Source organism: Eublepharis macularius, chromosome 3 (assembly GCF_028583425.1).
Source record: "Eublepharis macularius isolate TG4126 chromosome 3, MPM_Emac_v1.0, whole genome shotgun sequence".
NCBI lineage: Eukaryota > Metazoa > Chordata > Lepidosauria > Squamata > Eublepharidae > Eublepharis > Eublepharis macularius.
The window spans coordinates 86,161,152-86,181,076 of NC_072792.1; the positions used below are offsets into that span (position 1 = coordinate 86,161,152).

The window sequence follows — 19,925 nt, forward strand, 5'->3', positions numbered from 1 at the left end:
TGTTGTTGGTACTGAGGCCTCTGATTAAGAGTTTGTTTCAGAGGGAGGACCCCATACCATCGTGCAATTTGCCTATCTTTGTGTTTCTGTGACAAATATTCATCTGTCTTTGCGGAAAATAGGGTCTGTCCCTCAAATGGCAGGTCTTCAATCCTGTTGCGTATTTCTTACTTTCTTGCAATATAGCTTCCTCCAATTCCGAATCTTTCCATTTAATTCCGCTTTTTGAACGATCCGAGTTATATAAGTCCTTTATCTGCCTATACTGAAACCATCCATAACATGAACCTAACTCTTCTTCTGTTTTGATTTTTAACATATTTTGTTCCTGAATGAGAATCTTTTTATAGGACAGACATTGATCTCTATTATAAATAGCTCTCGGGTCAATAGATTCATATGGTACCACCCACGAGGGGATACCTTTGCCCAGGTGAATTTTATATTTTTTCCAGACTGTGAAGAGACTCCTTCTCACATAATGATGTAAAAACCTGGAATCAGCTTTTAATTTGTCATGGCACAAATAGGCATGCCACCCAAACAGTTTTTTATAACCTTCCAAAGTTAGTAGCTTCCAGTTCTCCAGTGACATCCAATCTTTAAGCCATACTAAACAAATTGCTTCATAGTATAGTCTAATATTCGGCAATTGCAGTCCACCTCTTTCCTTGGCATCACACAAAACTTTCATTTTTATTCGCGGTTTCTTGTCTGCCCATACAAAATCGGAAATCTTCCTCTGCCACTTTTCAAATTGCTTACTGTCTCTGATAATTGGAATTGTTTGCAGTAAAAACATAATCCGTGGTAACACATTCATCTTGACTGCCGCTATTCTTCCCAGCCATGACAGATTTAATTTATTCCATTTAATCAAATCTCTATCTATTTGCTGCCATAGCTTTTCATAGTTATTCTTGAACAAGTCAATATTCTTCGCTGTAAGCTCAATTCCTAAATATTTTACTTTATGTGTTACTTCGCAATTTGTAATTTCCATCAGTTCTTGTTGCTTTTGTTTGGTCATATTCTTACATAATATCTTAGATTTTCTTTTGTTGACATAAAATCCAGCCAGCTCTCCAAATTCCTTTATTTTGTCCATCAGCTTCGACATGTTTTGCATTGGATCTTCAACAATAACCATTACATCATCTGCGAAAGCTCTGACTTTGTAGGTAAAATCTTTAATTTTTATGCCTCTTATTGCATCATCCTCTCGAATCTGAATCAACAATATTTCCAAGATCAAGATAAACAACAATGGAGATAATGGGCAGCCCTGCCTTGTACCTTTTCTTATTTCCAATTTTTTAGTTAACTCGTTATTGACTACAATTGCTGCACATTGGTCTTTATAGATCGCTCTTACTGCTTGAATAAAGTCTTTTCCCATTTGCAGTGTTTCCATTGCGGCGAACATAAAACTCCAATTTAAATGGTCAAAAGCTTTCTCAGCATCCACAAAGAAGAAACCAACTTCTTTTTCACAGTGTTTATCGTAATATTCTATTGCATTTAAAACAGTTCTCAAGTTGTCTTTAATTTGTCTATTTGGAAGGAAGCCTGCTTGTTCTTCTGCAATAAATTCCACAAGGCCTTCCTTCAGCCATTCCGCCAGTATTTTTGCAAAAATTTTATAATCATTATTCAGCAACGAAATAGGTCGATAGTTTTTGACATTACCAAGGTCCTGATCTTCCTTTGGTATCAATGATATGGTGTCCTCATTCCAAAACCTGGGACCTTTTGTCCCCTTAAAATTTCATTCATTACCACCTTCATAAAAGGTACTAGCTCATCTGCCAAAGATTTATAAAGTCTAGCCGTAATTCCATCTGGACCCGGTGCCTTACCTAGTTTAGTCGCCTGAATAGCTTCTCTTATCTCTGTCTCCGTGATTTCTGCGTTTAATTTTTCCTTCCAATTCTCTGATATCAATGGTAGTTTAACTTCATCTAAATATTGCTCAATAGCATCCAAATTTACTTCTTTCCTCTGATACAATTTTGCATAAAATTTAAAGAATGCTCTACTTATCGCTGCTTGATCAGTCAATGTCATTCCATTTTCTTGAATCTTAGTTATCACTTTTTTCTCTTTTTTCTTTTTCAACTGCCATGCTAAATATTTCCCAGGTTTATTTGCTCCCTCAAACGACTTTTGATTCAATTTCTTCAATTCCCACTCCAACTCTTTGTTCTCCATTGCTTTCAGTTGTTCTTGCAAAATTTTAATTTCTTGAAATAATTTCTTTTTCCCTGGTCTTTTCTTCAATTGTAACTCCTTATTTCTTATATTCTCCACAATTTCTTTCCTTTTCTCTTCTTTTTTCTTTTTATCCCTTGCATTCAAATCCATCAATACTCCTCTAATAACTGCCTTATAAGTATCCCAGACTTTGTGAGTTGGAATGGTATTGTTCAGGTTATACTGTATAAAGAATCTGGTCTCCTTCTGTAGCAATTCTAAATTGTCTTTTTGTTGCAGCAAATCCTCATTTATTCACCATCTCCTTCTTTTGGTGCCTAGTGTTTATCTGTTGTTTTGACAACTTTAATGCTTTCTCCAGAATAACTTTGGCCTAGACCTTCTGGTCTTCAGGAAGCCAATCAAGGACAGCTGACATTCGGTTCCATAAAAATATCTGGTATGCTCCCGTGATTGCCATATAATTGGCAATCTTAATATTTACGGCTGAGGATGCATAAACTTTTCTGCCCAAGATGTCCAACTTCTTCCCTTTGTCCGAAGGAGTCGAGCGCATACCCTGCCTAGGTTTGGCTTGCATCTCCTGTCACGAGGGATGATGGAGGAGGATGTGTAAAAAGAAAAGCACAGACATCTTCCCTGGTCTTGTAATAATTTTCCACCTTCTTGGATGTTGAGGCAATGGAAGAAGGTTTCTCACACAGGGATGAAATCATATCAGCAAATCCCTCTATAATGGGGAAAGCAACATTGGCAGGATTACCAGAGTACATATGCTGGAGAATCTTGCGCTTAGGTTTTGGTTCAGTGGATGTAATCTCAATGTCAAGAGACTTGGCCATTTGTAAAAGCTGCTCAGTATAGAGTTTGTAGTCATCCATTGGAGAGACTGTCCCTTTGTCGGCAACAGCCTCATCAGGGGATGGTTCCGATGGTCCACTGGGACTCCTCTCTGGGGAGTAAGGATCCTGTTCCAGATCTGATAGTTGGTATGCCAAGGAAGATCGAGGTATCTGGTAATTTTGGCGTTGCGATTTATGCTGCAAGAAGCCTTCAAAGGTAGATGCTATCGACTCCGTTCTATAAGGTTCACCCAGGTCCAAGCTGCAGTGAGATGGCTGGGAACATTGGAACCAATTCTGACAGGCGTGTGAGCAACAACCTCGCTGTGTCTCCTGGGATCCAACCCACAGATCTTGTTGAGTGAGAGATTTGATCAGCTCCCCTTCTTCCTCCAAATGCATGGTGGGGGGGAGGACGCAAATGAAAGGAGGGAGTACGCAGGCGTTCTGGCTCTCGCATCTCCGAAGTCGAGTGAGGTCTCTCACCACTATGCTTATTTCTCTTTTTGCAAGTGACGCTTCTTTGCTTTAGCCTTCTTCTTTGGTGGTTCCAAAGACTCCAAAGGTAAGTCCCGCCTGTTGGTTCTGAGTTCTGTTGGAGCCAAGGGATTCGGATTTGATTAGTTGGGTTCACTCGGAGCCAAGCGCTTCTTCTTCTGGTGGTTGTCTTGGCATCATGTTGGTTCTGAAAGGCTAGGTGAAGCCGATGGTATACAGGTCTGAGATTGTGATGCCTCACTAAGATACCGAGACTTCGGAGTCAAGTGTTGGATCCGGGTTTGAGGCAACATTGAATCCGAGGAGTCACCCGAGGGTCCAATCGAATCCGAGATATGCCGATCTTGGTCACTTGATTTCAGGACCAATGTCAGCGTCGGAGTTGGGCGGTCCGAGGACTTGGTGGTGACGGTGTTAGCCGCTTCAGTGTTGGAACCCACAGATGCCGACACAGACTGCTCCCATAGAATGGCTTTTAGCCTTCTGGCTCTTTCTGCCTGCGCCTCTGGGGTAAAATCCTGGCAGTACTTAGAGGCTGCCACTTTATGACCCTCACCCAGACATGGGTGACATTAGTATGGCTTTCGCTGCCTTCCCTCCCCTTTTTCTTACCTTGGTCTAGCGGGAAGAGCAAACCCCCGTCTTTTTTCGTTCCCTCACCCAGACAGGCAAGACACTTAGTGTGTTCATCAGTACGAGTCATTTTAGTAGTGCACGCGGCGCAGTGCTTGAATAAAGCTTTATCAGCCATACTGCCAAAACTCACAGTGCTTCGAGAAAGGTTGGCCTACTCAAATGCGAGCAGACCGCAGATCGCTGTAACAGAACCTCTTCTACCAGCAGCGAAAGAGGAACTGAGGGTGAAGGGGTGCCGTCTCCCAGTCACCAGGTTTCAGTGGGAAAACGCCATGGAGGTGCTCCAGGGAGATGAATGCTCTTAGTGGATTTTTAAGCTGTAAAAACCTTGCTGTTTGGCAGGCCTGCGCATGCACAGTCCCATGTGGGACTGCACAGGAAGACAGACAATGAAGATTGGTTCCAGGCTTCTTGTCATCAGGATGCCTCATGTTGCATGGAATGGAAATGGACTCCTTTGCTAAATCAATGGGTGAGAACTTATCAGCTAAGAAGCTAAATCAGAGAAGCATAGATAGTAAACATTACCTGTTTTAGCCTGGCAGAATTTAGCCTAGCAGTAGAAAGGTTTGTTTTCATATCTATTGCATGAATTTGAGTGCTTTATGCTTAGCAACACTGTAATCAATAAACGTAAGGTATTTTATTTAAGCCTGTGTCTAGAGTCGTAAGTAGCACGTGGGTACAACCTCAGAGAATGCGGAGGCTGAAAAACCTCACAAATTAAATGAACAGGTTCCTTCCTTCTGCCTAAGGGATCTGGTGCGGTGGTTATCAGCATCCAGAAGTAGGAGATTGGGGAACTTGGTTCATACAGGATCCAAGGAAAAAAAACCCCTTAATCTGAGCAACAGGGTACAAAATATAGCAATTTCTTACCTCCAGCTACGAGTCCTGATTCCCCCAACTGAATAGCAACGCCAAAACCTCCAAGTTTTACAGGTGCTGAATTTTCCTTTGAGGCAAGTAGAACACAGTGTGGCTGAAAAGACAAAATCCCTCTGACATTTAAATATAAACTTTAACACCCTAAAGAAATTATGGCAACAGAAAAGATGCTAAAATGGTTATGCTTTTGCAATAGTAATTTTCATTTATATTCTTTATGCCTTGATGTCTGCCACATGCATCGTATTTGCTATTTATTTCACAAGTGCTGGTCTTTAGAGAATTTTAAAAAAATATTCCTGGAAGATACAACAAACAGGCTGGGAAGACAGTCAATTACATTAACTGATCTATCAGTTAAACAGTCCATTGGTTAACTATTTTGGTGAGATTTTCAGCATGTACAAAAATAGTGTTGGTTCATATTTGTTGTCAACGGAAGAAACTGGTGGAGGTGGTTTTTTCACATGTTTACCTTTCCCCAGCAGCCTCCTGTGAATACTGAAAAGGCAATATCAGGGATATCAGAGATTCAAGGTCCCCTGTAAATAAAAAGCCAGGAAATCAAGAAGGCCTTAGCCAGGAAGAAGATAAACAGTAAGTGCATCAGTGGAGCTCCTTGCATTCAATGATGGCTTATTACACAAGTAGAAAAGATGCATAGGATCTCTCTTGTATAATCAATCCCTTTTGTAAGCAAAGGTCTTTCTGCCTATATCACAGTACCTCCTATTTGTAAAGTTAAGACAATCCTTAGAAGAAAAGTACCTCATCTTCCTTCTTTATGGTGACAGGCTCAGTTAACTGGCTCTGCTTTCCCAGTTTTGGCAGCTTTCTGTCCCACCCCCACAATGGGATTTTTTGAAAGAAAATATTTTTGTTCTTCTAAATTTTCTCTTAGGTGATATAAAAAAGGTAAAGGTAATCCCCTGTGCAAGCACCGAGTCATTACTGACCCATGGGGGGACATCGCACCATGACATTTTCTTGGCAGACTTTTGTTACGGGGTGGTTTGCCTTTACCCCCAGGAAACTGGGTACTCATTTTACTGACCTCGGAAGGATGGAAGGCTGAGTCAACCTTGAGCTGGATATCTGAACCCAGCTTCCACCAGGATTGAACTCAGGTCATGAGTACTGCAGCCTAAGCTCTGCTCATGACCTAAGTTCAATCCCGGTGGAAGCCGGGTTCAGATAGCTGGCTCAAGATTGACTCAGCCTTCCATCCTTCTGAGGTCGGTAAAATGAGTACCCAGTTTCCTGGGGGTAAAGTGTAGATGACTGGGGAAGGCAATGGCAAACCACCTCGTAAAAAGTCTGCCAAGAAAATGTCGTGGTGCAACGTCCCCCCATGGGTCAGTAATGACTCGGTGCTTGCACAGCAGACTACCTTTACCTTTAGGTGATACAGCAATAGCCAAATTGACTCTACTGGGTTCTAATTCTTCAAAAGGATTTCAGGGAGTTTACTATAATGTTAATTAGGTTCTTTCTCATTCCATTTGACTGGGAGTGCCTCTCATTTTTGTTGGTTGCATGTTGGCTTTACAATCTCAGCAAAATCTGCTTTTGTCATCTGGGAAGATCCTCTTTCCTATGGAAGCCTTCAATCAAGTCTACCTAACCTAGTATTTCTGTAGAAGAGACTTCTTAAAGAAGACTGATGCCCTGCCTCTAGAGGCAGAAGAAAGTACTCTGTGCTATGTTTTTTTCCTTTTCCTTATTGACATAAATGTATCTATTAGCAACAAGATTTTGTCCCTTTCTTCTCTTCTTTTTCATATTGTTATACTCAACTATGTTAGATCTAACTTTATTAAAATTACTCATACTAACACATTTCTGAAACTGGAGTACTCTAAAACTACAAATAGATTTGTAATTATATAAAAGAATCCACTAAAGTATTGATAAGGATCATGTTTGTGTTCAAGAGCTTCCTATATGTGCATTCAAATCATTTCTGTGCACACTGGGTAGGATATTTGCCAATTTTATGTTTCACAGGCAGTTCCTTAAACTGAAAGGAATGCCACTTAAACATTTCTCCAAATTCTGATGGTAGCTTAGGAATAAGTTGGGACTTCCGCTTGGGGATTATGGTGGTCTGACGTGACCCAGGGAGCTGGATCATCCGAGGTGCTGTTTTTTGGCTGGTGAGGTGCCTCGACCACCCACAGCCCCCTGATTTCAGTCGGAAATCAGGCAGGAATGCTTGTAGCCCTAAGAGTGATTGATCTCAGTGGGTGGGGGGTTCTGAATTAAGGGCTCTCCCCCCCAGCCTTGAGATCTTGCTGAAGGGCGGCTAATATCTCTGCAGCAGCTTTTGGAGCCATTTAATTGGCACAGGATCGTTGTGCCTCAAGTTCTAGCAACGGACTTAAGTAGAGCTGAACAAAGAAAACAGTTAGTACAACCCAAGAGAAGTTTGAGAAGTAGAGATTACTATCTCTCCTAACGGACTTAATTGTTATGCAAAGACCGGAAATTAAAGAGTTTAAAAGACAAAGACCTAAAGCGGAGAGTATTTACAACAAAGTGGAGTGTTAAAGTTTGACTTTTAAATTGGGAAAGCTAAAAAGAGTGAAAGGGAAGATTTGTTTTGCATACCTGTGGTCGGGGAGATAGCGACGTGAAGGGGAGGATCGTGGGAAGCAGTGGAAAGCTCGCGAGAAGAGATCTGTCTACAATACCAGTGAGGAACAGATAGAGCGGCAAGAGGCAGGTCAGAAAGAAGTGGAAGGAAAACAATGTGGAGAAGAGGAAGTGGAAAGCCCGCCATTTAGACCATAGAGAGGAGAAGATATGATGTCACTACCATAGAGAAAGATCGCCCGATATTTTGAAGCTAGAAAGAAGCGTAAGTCGCCATTTTGAATGAGGGCAGACTCATTGACTATACTATAAAGAAAAGACGCCTCTATTAAAAATAGAGACTTGATTTAAAAAGAAGACGGAGTTAAGAAAGAGAGCGGATTCATGGGGACCCAAGGCAAGTCCGATGGCCTCCAAAAAAGAAAAGGATTGGCAGGTTGCCATCGAGAATTTGGACAAGAAAATAACGGAGGGAAATAAAGAGATTCGGGAAATGGTACAACAATTACAGCAGAATTTAATGATGGAAATAAAAGAAGTGATTAAGTCAGAAATAACAGAGGTTAAAAAAGAGATGGAGGCAATAAAAACAGATTTACAGAACACCCAACAAAAGGTGCAAGAAACACAACAGATGGTGCAGGATGGGGAGAAAAAAACGGAGGCTATACAGACAGAGACTATGGGTATGGGTGAAAGAATTGTGATGATGGAATGCAAAGCAATGGACAGACAAATTCGTATGAGGGCGGTCCCGGAAAAAATGGACGGATCTCCTCTGAAACAAGTAGCTGAAATATTGGCAAAATTTTAGGGACAGAGGAGGAAATGATGACTCACTTAGACATCGTGTACAGAGTCAATTCAAAGTATGCAGAACAAAAGAATCTTCCAAGAGATATTATTGTCCAATTGACCACAAGGAGAATGAAGGAGGAAATTATTAGAAGACACTTTGAAACCCCACTGGAAATAGCTGGGACACGGGTTCGAATTATGAAAGAAGTACCACGAAAAGTACTCCAGGATCGGAAAAAATATAGAGATTTGATACAAAAGTTGAAGGCAGCTGAAATTAGATATAGATGGGAGCTGCCGGAAGGAGTGACTTTTGAATTTCAATCAGGGAGACAAGTGATTAAATCAAAGTATGCAATGGATGTCTTTCTGATGGAGAATGGAAAAGACTTTCCTAGCTCATCCAGATTATAATTATGGAGTACAAATTCATCTCATGGAATGTTAATGGACTTAATTCACCCTCTAAACGAAAAGCTGTGTTACATTGGTTATCTAAACAAAGAAGTAATTTGATTTGCTTGCAAGAGACTCATATTAGAGATCAAGATGCTAAATATTTAATTAATAAGAAGTTAGGAAAACAATTTGTTTCGGCAACAAACCCAAAGAAGAGGGGAATTGTTATATATATTAAGGAAGAATTGCAACGTAAATTAATAGTGTCTGATAAAAATGGAAGATACCTGGCTGTGGAATTTCTATGTAATGCAAAAAAACCCTTGATACTTGGACTATATGCTCCAAATGGCTCCAAGGACATATTTTTCCAAGATCTATGAGAACAAATGGAGCAATGGACTTATGATCAAGTGATTATAGCTGGAGATTTTAATGGAGTGGTAGATTTGCAATTGGATAAAAGTTCATCAACAAGTAAAGTAAGGACGGGGAAATTACCAAAGTCTTTTTGAAATTCAGAAACAAGAAAATTTAGAAGATATTTGGAGAAAATATAATTCTAAAGCGAAGCAATATACGTTCTTCTCAACTAGCCATCAATCTTTTTCCAGAATAGATATGATCTGGGCGTCTAAAGAACTGGTAGTATTTACAAAAGAGACTGACATTTTACCGAAAATTAGCTCAGATCATAATCCTGTGATATGGAGATTTGGAATGAGAAATAAGAAATGGAGATGGAGAATTAATGAGGACCTTTTGGGTGACCCAGAATGTGTGGAGGTGCTTAGAAAAGAAACGAAGTTCTTTATTCAGTGTAATGTGGATAAAGGGGTGTCAACACATAAGGTCTGGGACACATATAAAGCAGTAATTAGAGGTGTGTTGATGGACTTAAATGGTAGAGACAAGAAGAAAAAGAAGTGAAGGTAAAAGAGATTCAGGAAAAAATTACTCAAGTAGAACAGCAATTGAAAAAGAGGCCAGGTAAAAAGAAATTGTTATATGAAATAAAGTTATTGCAAGAACAAATTAAGGTTATGGAAATTAAGGAAGTGAAGTGGGAATTGAAGAAAATGAAGCAAAAATCATTTGAAGGAGCTAATAAACCAGGGAGATATTTGGCATGGCAATTGAAAAAAAAGAGAGAAAAAAGAACAATAAGTAAAGTTATGGAAGAGGGGAAGGAATTATATGATCAAGGATTGATTGAGAGAGCATTCTATAAATATTACGCAAAACTATACCAGAAAAAAATAGTGGATTATGGAAGGATAAGAGACTATTTTGATAGGATTGATCTACTTAAGGTGCTGGAGAAGCTGAAAGAGAAGCTCGGGGCTGAGATAACAACAATGGAAGTGGTGCAAGCAATACAAGATACTACAGTTGGTAAAGCTCCGGGACCAGATGGAATTACAGCAAAATTTTATAAAGTGATGATGGAGGATTTGAAACAACTGATGCAAAAAGTGATGAATGAGATATTGGAGGGGGCAGAGATGCCAGATACATGGAATGAGGCTAATAATACATTGATACCGAAGGAGACACTAGACTTAAGTAACGTCAAGAACTATAGACCAATATCTCTAACTAATAATGACTATAAAATATTTGCTAAGATATTAGCGGAAAGACTTAAGGTATGGTTAGTGGAATTTATAGATGAAGACCAAGCTGGTTTTTTACCGGAAAGACAAATAAAAAATAACCTACGAATGTTGTTGAATGCTATTGAGTATTATGATAAAAATCCAGGAGAGCAGGTTGGCTTTTTCTTTGTGGATGCGGAGAAAGCGTTTGACAATTTGAACTGGGATTTCATGTTTGCAACAATGGAGAAGATGCAGTTGGGAGAGAAATTTATACAAGCAATAAAGACAATATATAAAAACCAATCTGCAAATATAATTGTCAATTCGGATGTAACAAAAAAGTTAGAAAGAAATCAGAAAAGGAGCAAGACAAGGGTGTCCACTTTCCTCACTTCTGTTTGTAATGGTATTGGAGATTTTACTTAGGCAAATAAAAGAAGATAATTCAATAAGAGGACTGAGGGCAAAAGGATCTGAATATAAAGTGAGAGCTTTTGCTGATGATATAATGGTGATAGTGGAGGATCCAATAGAGTACATGCCTAAGCTGATGAAGTAGATGAAAGATTTTAGGGATTTAGGGGGATTTGTAATAAATAAGGAGAAGTCCAAAATATTGTGCAAAAATATGACTAAACAACAGCAAAAGGAGTTGATGGATAAGGTGGAATGTGAAGTAGTGAATAAAGTCAAATACTTGGGAGTGGAAGTGACATAGAAAAATATCGATTTATATAAGAATAACTATGACAAGTTATGGCAACAAATAGACAAAGATATGATTAAATGGAATAAAATGAATTTGTCATGGCTAGGTCGTATTGCAGTAATCAAGATGGAATGTCCTTCCAAGAATGATGTTTCTACTACAGACAATACCTGTTGTTAAAGATAGTAAACAATTTGAAAAGTGGCAGAGAACTATGTTAAACTTTGTTTGGGCTGGAAAGAAACCCAGAGTTAAAATGAAAGTACTTTATGATGCAAAAGAAAGAGGAGGTTTACAATTACCAAATTTTAAATTATACCATGACGCAGTATGTTTGGACTGGCTAAGGGAATGGTTGACATTGAAGCATTTGAAGTTATTAGCATTGGAAGGATATAATAAATTATTTGGATGGCATGCATATCTATGGTATGACAAAGTAAAAGCAGACTCTATGTTTCTATATCATTATGTAAGAAGAAGCCTGTTTGCCGTATGGACTAAATGCAAGAAATATATGGAAGAGACTATACCAATGTGGATTATCCCTGCGGAAGTAGTAAATCCAAGAACAGAATATGCAGGGGAAGACTGGTTGACATATAAAGAGATTCTTGAGATAAAGCAGAACAATTATTTGCTTAAAGGCAATGATGAATTGCCATTCCAATATGGATGGTTTCAATATATGCAGATAAAAGATCTGTATGAGAAAGACAAAAGGAAAAATGGTTTTAGACTACAAAACTCTGAGATTGAGAATTGCTTGCTTCAGGGAGGGAAGAAAATGATTTCTAAAATATATAAGATATTACTGAAATGGTTCACAGAGGAGGAGGTCGTTAAAGTTCAGATGGTTAAATGGGCAATAAATTGTAATAGGGAAATTTCAATGGAAGCTTGGGAAAAGGTATGGAAAAATGTAGTTAAAATTTCAGCATGTACCATGGTGCGTGAAAATGTTTATAAAATGATGTATAGATGGTATTTAACACCGAAGAAGTTGGCCAATGGTAATAGTCAGATGTCTGATAAATGTTGGAAATGTAAACAGCATGAAGGTTCATTCTATCATATGTGGTGGACTTGTGATAAGGCAAAACAGTTCTGGGGGGATATAGTAAAGGTTATGTCGGATATTTTACAAAGGAATATAAATAAAACCCCGGAATTGTTGTTATTATGTATGAACCTAGAAGATTTTGACAAAATGGACAGAGTTACGGTATTTTATATGATTATGGCGGCCAGAATGTGTTATGCACAGCTGTGGAAGACTCAGGAGATACCATCTATGGAAGACTGGATTTTGAAAGTTCTGAATATGGCAGAAACGGACAAGTTAACCAGGAAGTTGAAAGAACAAGAAGTACTGGAATATACATCAAGTTGGGAAAAATTTAAGAAATATGTGGAGAAAAAGTGGGACATGAAGGGGAAATTGTGGTCTTTGGATAGTTGTTAAAGGGGAGATAGAAACTTACTTAAGGTTAAAAGGGGGTATATTATTATATTTTACTGGATTAGTATAGAGTAATATTATAGTATTATAAAGTTAAGAGTAAGATAGCATATTCGTATGGAAAAGTATAAGACTAAATAACAAGGTTGTATGGGTAATAGGGAGTATATATGATATTTTAGGGATGTAATAGAAGTAATAGATTTATAATATAGATAATAGGTAATTAAGGAATAGTGTATCATATATATATATATATATATATATATATATATATATATATATATGTACTTATTAGACACTTATATAATTTTCATACTCTTAATTTAGATCAGCATTATATTAAGATAGTTAATACAAGTAAATAGATTAGATATATGTTATATATATTATTATAGATATTAAGAATTTATATGATATATTCTTTAGATTAAGTTGGGGATGGAAAACTGTTGGGAGTCACTAGAAAAGGGGGGGGGAAAGGATGAGGAAAATGCAATGCGGCGGAAAATGATAATGATTTGTATGTGTATATTTGTAAACCCATCCAATTTTTTTTTTTTTAAAAAAAAAAGACGCCCGGCATTTTGGAAAAGGGAAAAAACTTTTTTATTTTGTTTGTACCTTTTGGAACCGATTGGACTTAAGCTAAATAAGTGAGCTAAGAGTAACGAACTGAAAACAGAGTTAAGAAAGAGAGCAGACTCGTGGGGTGCAAAGGTAAGCCCAATGACTTCAAAAAAAGATAAGGATAAGGACTGGCAAATTGCCATTGAGAATCTTGGTAAAAAAGTAACAGAAGGCAATAAAGAGACTCAAGAAATGGTTAAGCAATTACAACAGAATTTAATGAAGGAAATTAGAGAAGCTATTAAAGCAGAAGTGGCGGAGATGAGGAAAGAAATGGATGAGTTAAGAATGGAGCAACAAGTTACACAACAGAAGGTGCAAGATGTAGAAAAGAAGACAGAGGGACTAAAAACAGATATGACGGGCGTTTGTGATAAAATGGTGATGATGGAATGTAAAGCAATGGAAAAACAACTGCGTTTTAGGGGCATTCCGGAGAAAATGGGTGGATCAGCCCTGAAGCAAATTACAGAAATAATAGCAGAATTCCTGGACCAAAAGGAAGAAGAGGTGATGGCGCATTTGGATATAGCGTATAGAGTTAATTCAAAGTACGCGCAGCAAAAGGATTTGCCGAGAGATATAATTGTCCAGTTAACTACAAAGAGAATGAAAGAAGAAATTATTAGAAAGCATTTTGAGTCCCCACTGGAGATTGATGGGACACGAATCCGGATAATGAATGTACCACCGAGGAAAGTGTTACAGGAGCGGAAAAAATACAGAAATTTGACGCAGAAATTGAAGATAGCAGATATTAGGTATAGATGGGAGCTACCTGAAGGTTTGAGTTTTGAATTTCAATCTGTGAGACACGTGATCAAGACAAAATATGCAATGGAATGTGTTTTTGACGGACAATGAAAAGGACTTTCCCAGTACAAGTAAATCTTAAATATGGAGTACAAATTATTATCGTGGAATGTTAATGGACTTAATTCTCCCTCTAAACGAAAAGCAATAACTCATTGGTTGGCCAAACAAAAATGTAATTTGATTTGTTTACAAGAAACCCATATAAGAGATCAGGATGTGAAATATTTATTAAATAAGAAATTGGGAAAACAGTTTATTTAGGCAACAAAGCAAAAAAAGAGGGGAATTGTGATTTATATTAAAGAAGAATTGCAACCTAAGTTAATAGCCTGTGATAAAGAAGGTAGATAGATACCTGGCGGTAGAATTTCAGTGTAATGCTAAGAGGGCGCTGATACTTGGAATTTATGCACCAAATGGATCGAAAGAGCAATTTTTTAAGGATTTAATGTGTCAAAAGGAACAATGGACTTACGAAGAAATAATTTTAACAGGGGACTTGAATGGCGTTGTGGATTTACAAATGGACAAAAGAACTGTTATGACTAAAACTAAAATGGGGAAATTGCCAAAGTCTTATTTTGAAATACAAAAGCAAGAAAATCTGGAAGATGTTTGGAGGAAATATAACCCCAAAGCTAAACAGTATACCTTTTTCTCAGCAAGCCACCAATCATTTTCAAGAATTGATATGGTCTGGGCATCTAAAGAACTGTCGGTATGTACAAAGGAAATAGAAATTTGGCCAAGAATTAGTTCAGACCATAATCCTATGATGTGGAGATTTGGAATGAAAAGTAAAAAATGGAGGTGAAGAATTAATGAAGATCTTTTGGGAGATTTAAAAAATGTTGATATACTTAAAAGAGAGACGAAAGGTTTCATACAAGATAATGTGGATAAAGGAGTTTCGATATATAAAGTCTGGGATGCGTATAAAGCAGTAATTCGAGGAGTTTTGATGGATTTAAACGGGAGAGACAAGAAAAATAAAGATGAAATTTAAAGAAATTCAAGGGAAAATACTGCAAATAGAACAGCAATTGAAGAAAAGACCAGGAAAAAAGAAATTGCTATATGAGATCAAAATATTACAGGAACAGATAAAAATAATGGAAAATAAAGAGGTGGAATGGGAATTGAAAAGATTGAAACAAAAGTCATTTAAAGGAGCTGATAAACCAGGAAAATATTTAGCATGGCAATTGAAAAAGAAAAGAGAGAAAAGAACAATAAGCAAAATAAATGAGGATGGAAAAGAGTTCTATGTCCAAAGTTTAATTGAAAGAGCATTCTATAAATATTATGCGAAACTATATCAGAAAAAGCCAGTGGATTGTAAAAAAATAAATGAGTATTTTGATAAATTGAATATACCAAATGTGTCTTTGAAATTGAAAGAGAAGTTGAATGCTGAAATTACAACAATGGAAATTTTGGAAGCAATACAAACTACTAAAGTGGGCAAGGCACCAGGACCGGATGGACTTACAGCAAAATTTTATAAGGTAATGGCTGAAGACTTAAAGCAGTTGATGCAGAAAGTAATGAATGCAGTATTGGAAGGACAAGAGATACCAGATACATGGAATGATGCTAATATTACATTGAAACCAAAAGAAACTTTGGATTTAAGTAACATTAAAAATTACAGACCGATATCATTAACTAATAATGATTACAAGATTTTTTGCAAAGATATTGGCGGAAAGACTTAAATTATGGTTGGTGGAATTTATAGCAGAGGAACAAGTTGGGTTCTTGCCTAATTGACAAATTAAAGACAATTTGAGAGTAGTATTGAATGCTATTGAATATTATGATAAAAATCCAGGGAAACAAGTTGGCTTTTTATTTGTGGATGCGGAAAAAGCATTTGATAATTTGAATTGGGATTTTATGTTTGCAATGATGGAAAAAATGAAGATGGGAGAGAAATTTATACAAGCAATAAAAACAATCTATAAAAACCAAACTGCTAATATAATTGTTAACTTTGAGACAACAAACAAATTGGAAATAAGAAAAGGAACAAGACAAGGATGTCTACTATCCCCACTATTGTTTGTAATGGTACTGGAAGTTCTGCTTAGACAAATACGAGAAGATGAAATGATATTAGGTCTGAGGATGAAAGGGTTCTCATATAAAGTTCGAACCTTTGCAGATGATGTGATGGTTATAGTAGAAGACCCTATCCAGAATATGCCAAGACTAATGGAACGAATAAAAGAGTTTGGAGTCTTAGCAGGATTTTATATAAATAAAGAAAAATCCAAAATATTATGTAAAAATATGACCAAACAACAGCAGCAAGAATTGGTGGATTGTATAGAATGTGAAGTAGTTCATAAAGTTAAATATTTAGGTATAGAGGTGACAGCTAAAAATATTGATTTGCTAAAGAATAACTATGATAAATTATGGCAACAAACAGACAAGGATATGGTGAAATGGAGTAAGATGAATCTGTCATGGTTGGGGCATATTGCCGTGATTAAGATTAACGTACTTCCAAGGATAATGTTTCTACTACAAACAATACCAATTGTTAAAGACAATAAGCAATTTGAAGAAGATTTTGAAATTTGTTTGGGCTGGGAAAAAACCTAGAGTGAAAATGAAGGTAATGTACGATGCTAGAGAAAGAGGAAGACTGCAGTTACCAAACTTAAAACTATACCATGAAGCTATATGTTTGGTCTGGTTGAGGGAATGGATGGTGTTGAAAAATCATAAACTCTTGGCTTTAGAAGGATATAATAAACTCTTTGGATGGCATGCATACTTATGGTATGATAAGGTGAAAGCAGATGGTATGTTTTTACATCATTTTGTAAGAAGAAGCTTATTTGCGGTATGGACAAAATATAAGAAATATTTGGAAGAGAAAACCCCAATGTGGATTATACCTGCAGAAGTCGTGAATCCAAAAACGGAATATGAGGGGGAAGAGTGGCTGACGTATAAAGAAATTCTTGAAATTAGTCAGAATGTATATGTACTTAAAAAGAATGACGAATTGCCATTTCAATATAGTTGGTTCCAATATAGACAAATAAAAGACTTGTATGATGTGGATCGTAGAAAAGTAGGTTTTAGGATGGTAAACTCAGAATTAAAAGAATGTCTACTCCAAGGGGGAAAAAAGATGATTTCTAAAGTATATAAGATTTTGTTGAAATGGTTCACAGAAGAGGAAGTTGTGAAAGTTCAAATGGTTAAATGGGCAATAAATTGTAATAGAGATATACTGATGGAAGCTTGGGAAAAGTTGTGGAAAAATACAATTAAGATTTCAGCATGTACCACTGTGAGAGAGAATGTATATAAAATGATGTATAGATGGTATCTAACGCCAAAGAAATTAGCCAACGGTAATAGCCAAATGTCAGATAAATGTTGGAAATGCAAGAAACATGAAGGTTCATTTTATCATATGTGGTGGACATGTGAAAAAGCTAAACAGTTCTGGGGGGAAATTATAGAGGTTATGTCAGATGTTTTACAGAAAAATGTGATTAGAACCCCAGAACTGTTGTTATTATGTATGAACCTAGAAGTGTTTGACAAAATGGATAGAGTAATGGTGTTTTATATGATTACTGCGGCTAGAATGTGTTATGCTCAACTATGGAAGACTCAAGAGATACCATCAGTGGAAGATTGGATTTTGAAAATATTGAACATGGCAGAAATGGACAAGCTAACGAGGAAATTGAAAGAACAAGATACATTGGAATATGCTTTGAGTTGGGAGAAACCTAAGAATTACATGGAAAAAAAGTGGGACATGAAGGGTAAAATGTGGTCTTTGGATAGCTGTTAAGAGGGGAAGATAGATCTTTACTTGATATTAGTTAGAGATTGAATTATGATATTGTATAGTTAAGAGTGATATAGTATATTTTATAGTAATGTGGAAATCTAAATAAGAGATGTATTTCAAAATTAGTAGATATAGATGTATACTATATATTATAATATAGAAATAGGTGTTAATAAAATAGGAGATAGGAAAGTGGTATATATAAGGGGAATGGAAAACTGTTGGAAGTCAACTGAAAAGGGGGGGAATGGGTGGGATTATTATAATGTGATGGATATTGAAGTTACGTATTATGATTGCTGTATTTTGACCCATCCAATAAAAATTCTTTAAAAAAAAAGTAGCTTAGGAATAGGTTATGGAAATGCTGTAAGTTGTCCTTTAGTTACAAAACTATGAATACAGTGCATGGTAAATGAAAGAAACTCTTCAAAGCCTCATCACAACATACAAGTCTAGTTAAATAAAGAAAGTTATTGTTTGGATAAGTTGTAAACAGCTAGAGTTACAGGTTACCACTTTTACATTCTCTGTATGGAGCTGTAACAACACAGTAAACAGTATTACATCATGACTTGAAAAAGCAAATCCTAATATAACATAATTAAGTTACTATGTGAAGAAAAAAAGCAAACAAATGGATTTGTGATTAAAAGTTTGGATCTGACCTGTTTAGCTGATGTGGGGTAGATTAATTTCCCCCAAGTTGCACCTCACTGGCAGAATGCAGAGAAAAGCGCCTCTAGAATTTTTCCTAATAGGACATTATCATCTGTAACTTTGTAAATTACATTCCCAAAGTATAGCTAATTATCACTTACAGTTTGCTTTCTGCAAATAAAAAAGCACCTGGGATGAAAAACTACCCCATGAATCTATTAATGTTACATTTGGGGTAGTTTTTCTACCCTAAATGTACTGTATTAAAAATACTTCATAACTTTTTTCATTAAAAACTGCTCCATGAAAAGCTTTTCATGTGCTCTTCAACCTTGCTACTGTCCCAGGCTACTGTCCCTCCCAATAACCTGATGACTTAATGGACATGTAGCCTGGAACACTATGGGAATCTACCACGTGGTGACAACACTGTTGGAACCAAAGTGGGAGAAATGTACTGGGGAATTTTCCCCCCCCAAGAGGTGATAGGTTTGCTTAAAAAAAGACTTATATTGGCATCATAAGGTGAAACAAGCTACAGACTCCCAATGATAGTCACATCCATTCAGAGAAACATAGCTTTTGTTTATTCAAACTAAAAATGAAAGTTATAGCTTTGTAAGTAAGCAGAACTGGTGAGAGTTTTTCCATGTGCAAAAAGAGAAGGGTACATATACTCAAAAGAAACATTGCCCTTCATGTGAAAGTGTGTTTTCAGGCTCAACATGTTTTGATATTGTCAAATACAGTGAACTCTACCATTACAAGCAACTAAACTGTGGGAATTTCTCTACCTAAGCACAATGGAATTTGGCCTTGGGGTATGAATGCCATGTATGTAAAAAATTTTTAACAGGTAGGTCAAACCTTTCAATGGATCTTGTTTTGACTTTCCACAATTATATTCTAAACAAACATACTGGTGTTTGTAAAGACAGCTCCTGATTTGAGGTTTTGATACTTATTCTGAAATGAACCAAAACCAATCTATATATATAAAGACAAGTGTCCTGACTCATCATTGCCCAGCCCAAACCCCTGAACCTAGAAATGTGAAATCTGAGGAGAACATTCCTTTCATGATGTAGAGGTGCCCACCCCACCCACCAACTGCAAACTCAGCCACTTTTCCCTGAGGTCATTTGCATATGCGGCTTGATTGGTCATCACCTCAACATTCTAAAGAGTATACGGTTGCTGTTGGGAGTAACTGAATGTGTCCTGAGGTAAAAATGCACCTCCCAGTCTTCCCCTCTAGGGTTGTCAATCTCCCTGTGGGCCCTGGCTTTCCTGTGTGGCTGGCAGGCTGTGGAACTCTGTGTTCTGAGGTAAAAATCAGGTGAAGGAA

The 19,925-nt window shown here is 37.1% G+C and overlaps 1 protein-coding gene across 4 annotated transcripts in view; it reads right to left on the minus strand.

Moving 5' to 3' along the window:
- Positions 1–19,925, minus strand: part of CASK (calcium/calmodulin dependent serine protein kinase) — a 361,240-nt gene that overhangs the window by 168,915 nt on the left and 172,400 nt on the right. For all 4 annotated transcript variants that reach the window (XM_054974058.1, XM_054974057.1, XM_054974056.1 and 1 more), the window contains exon 6: positions 5,070–5,172. In XM_054974058.1, coding sequence (XP_054830033.1) covers positions 5,070–5,172 — 103 coding nt within the window. The remainder of the gene's footprint in view (positions 1–5,069; positions 5,173–19,925) is intronic.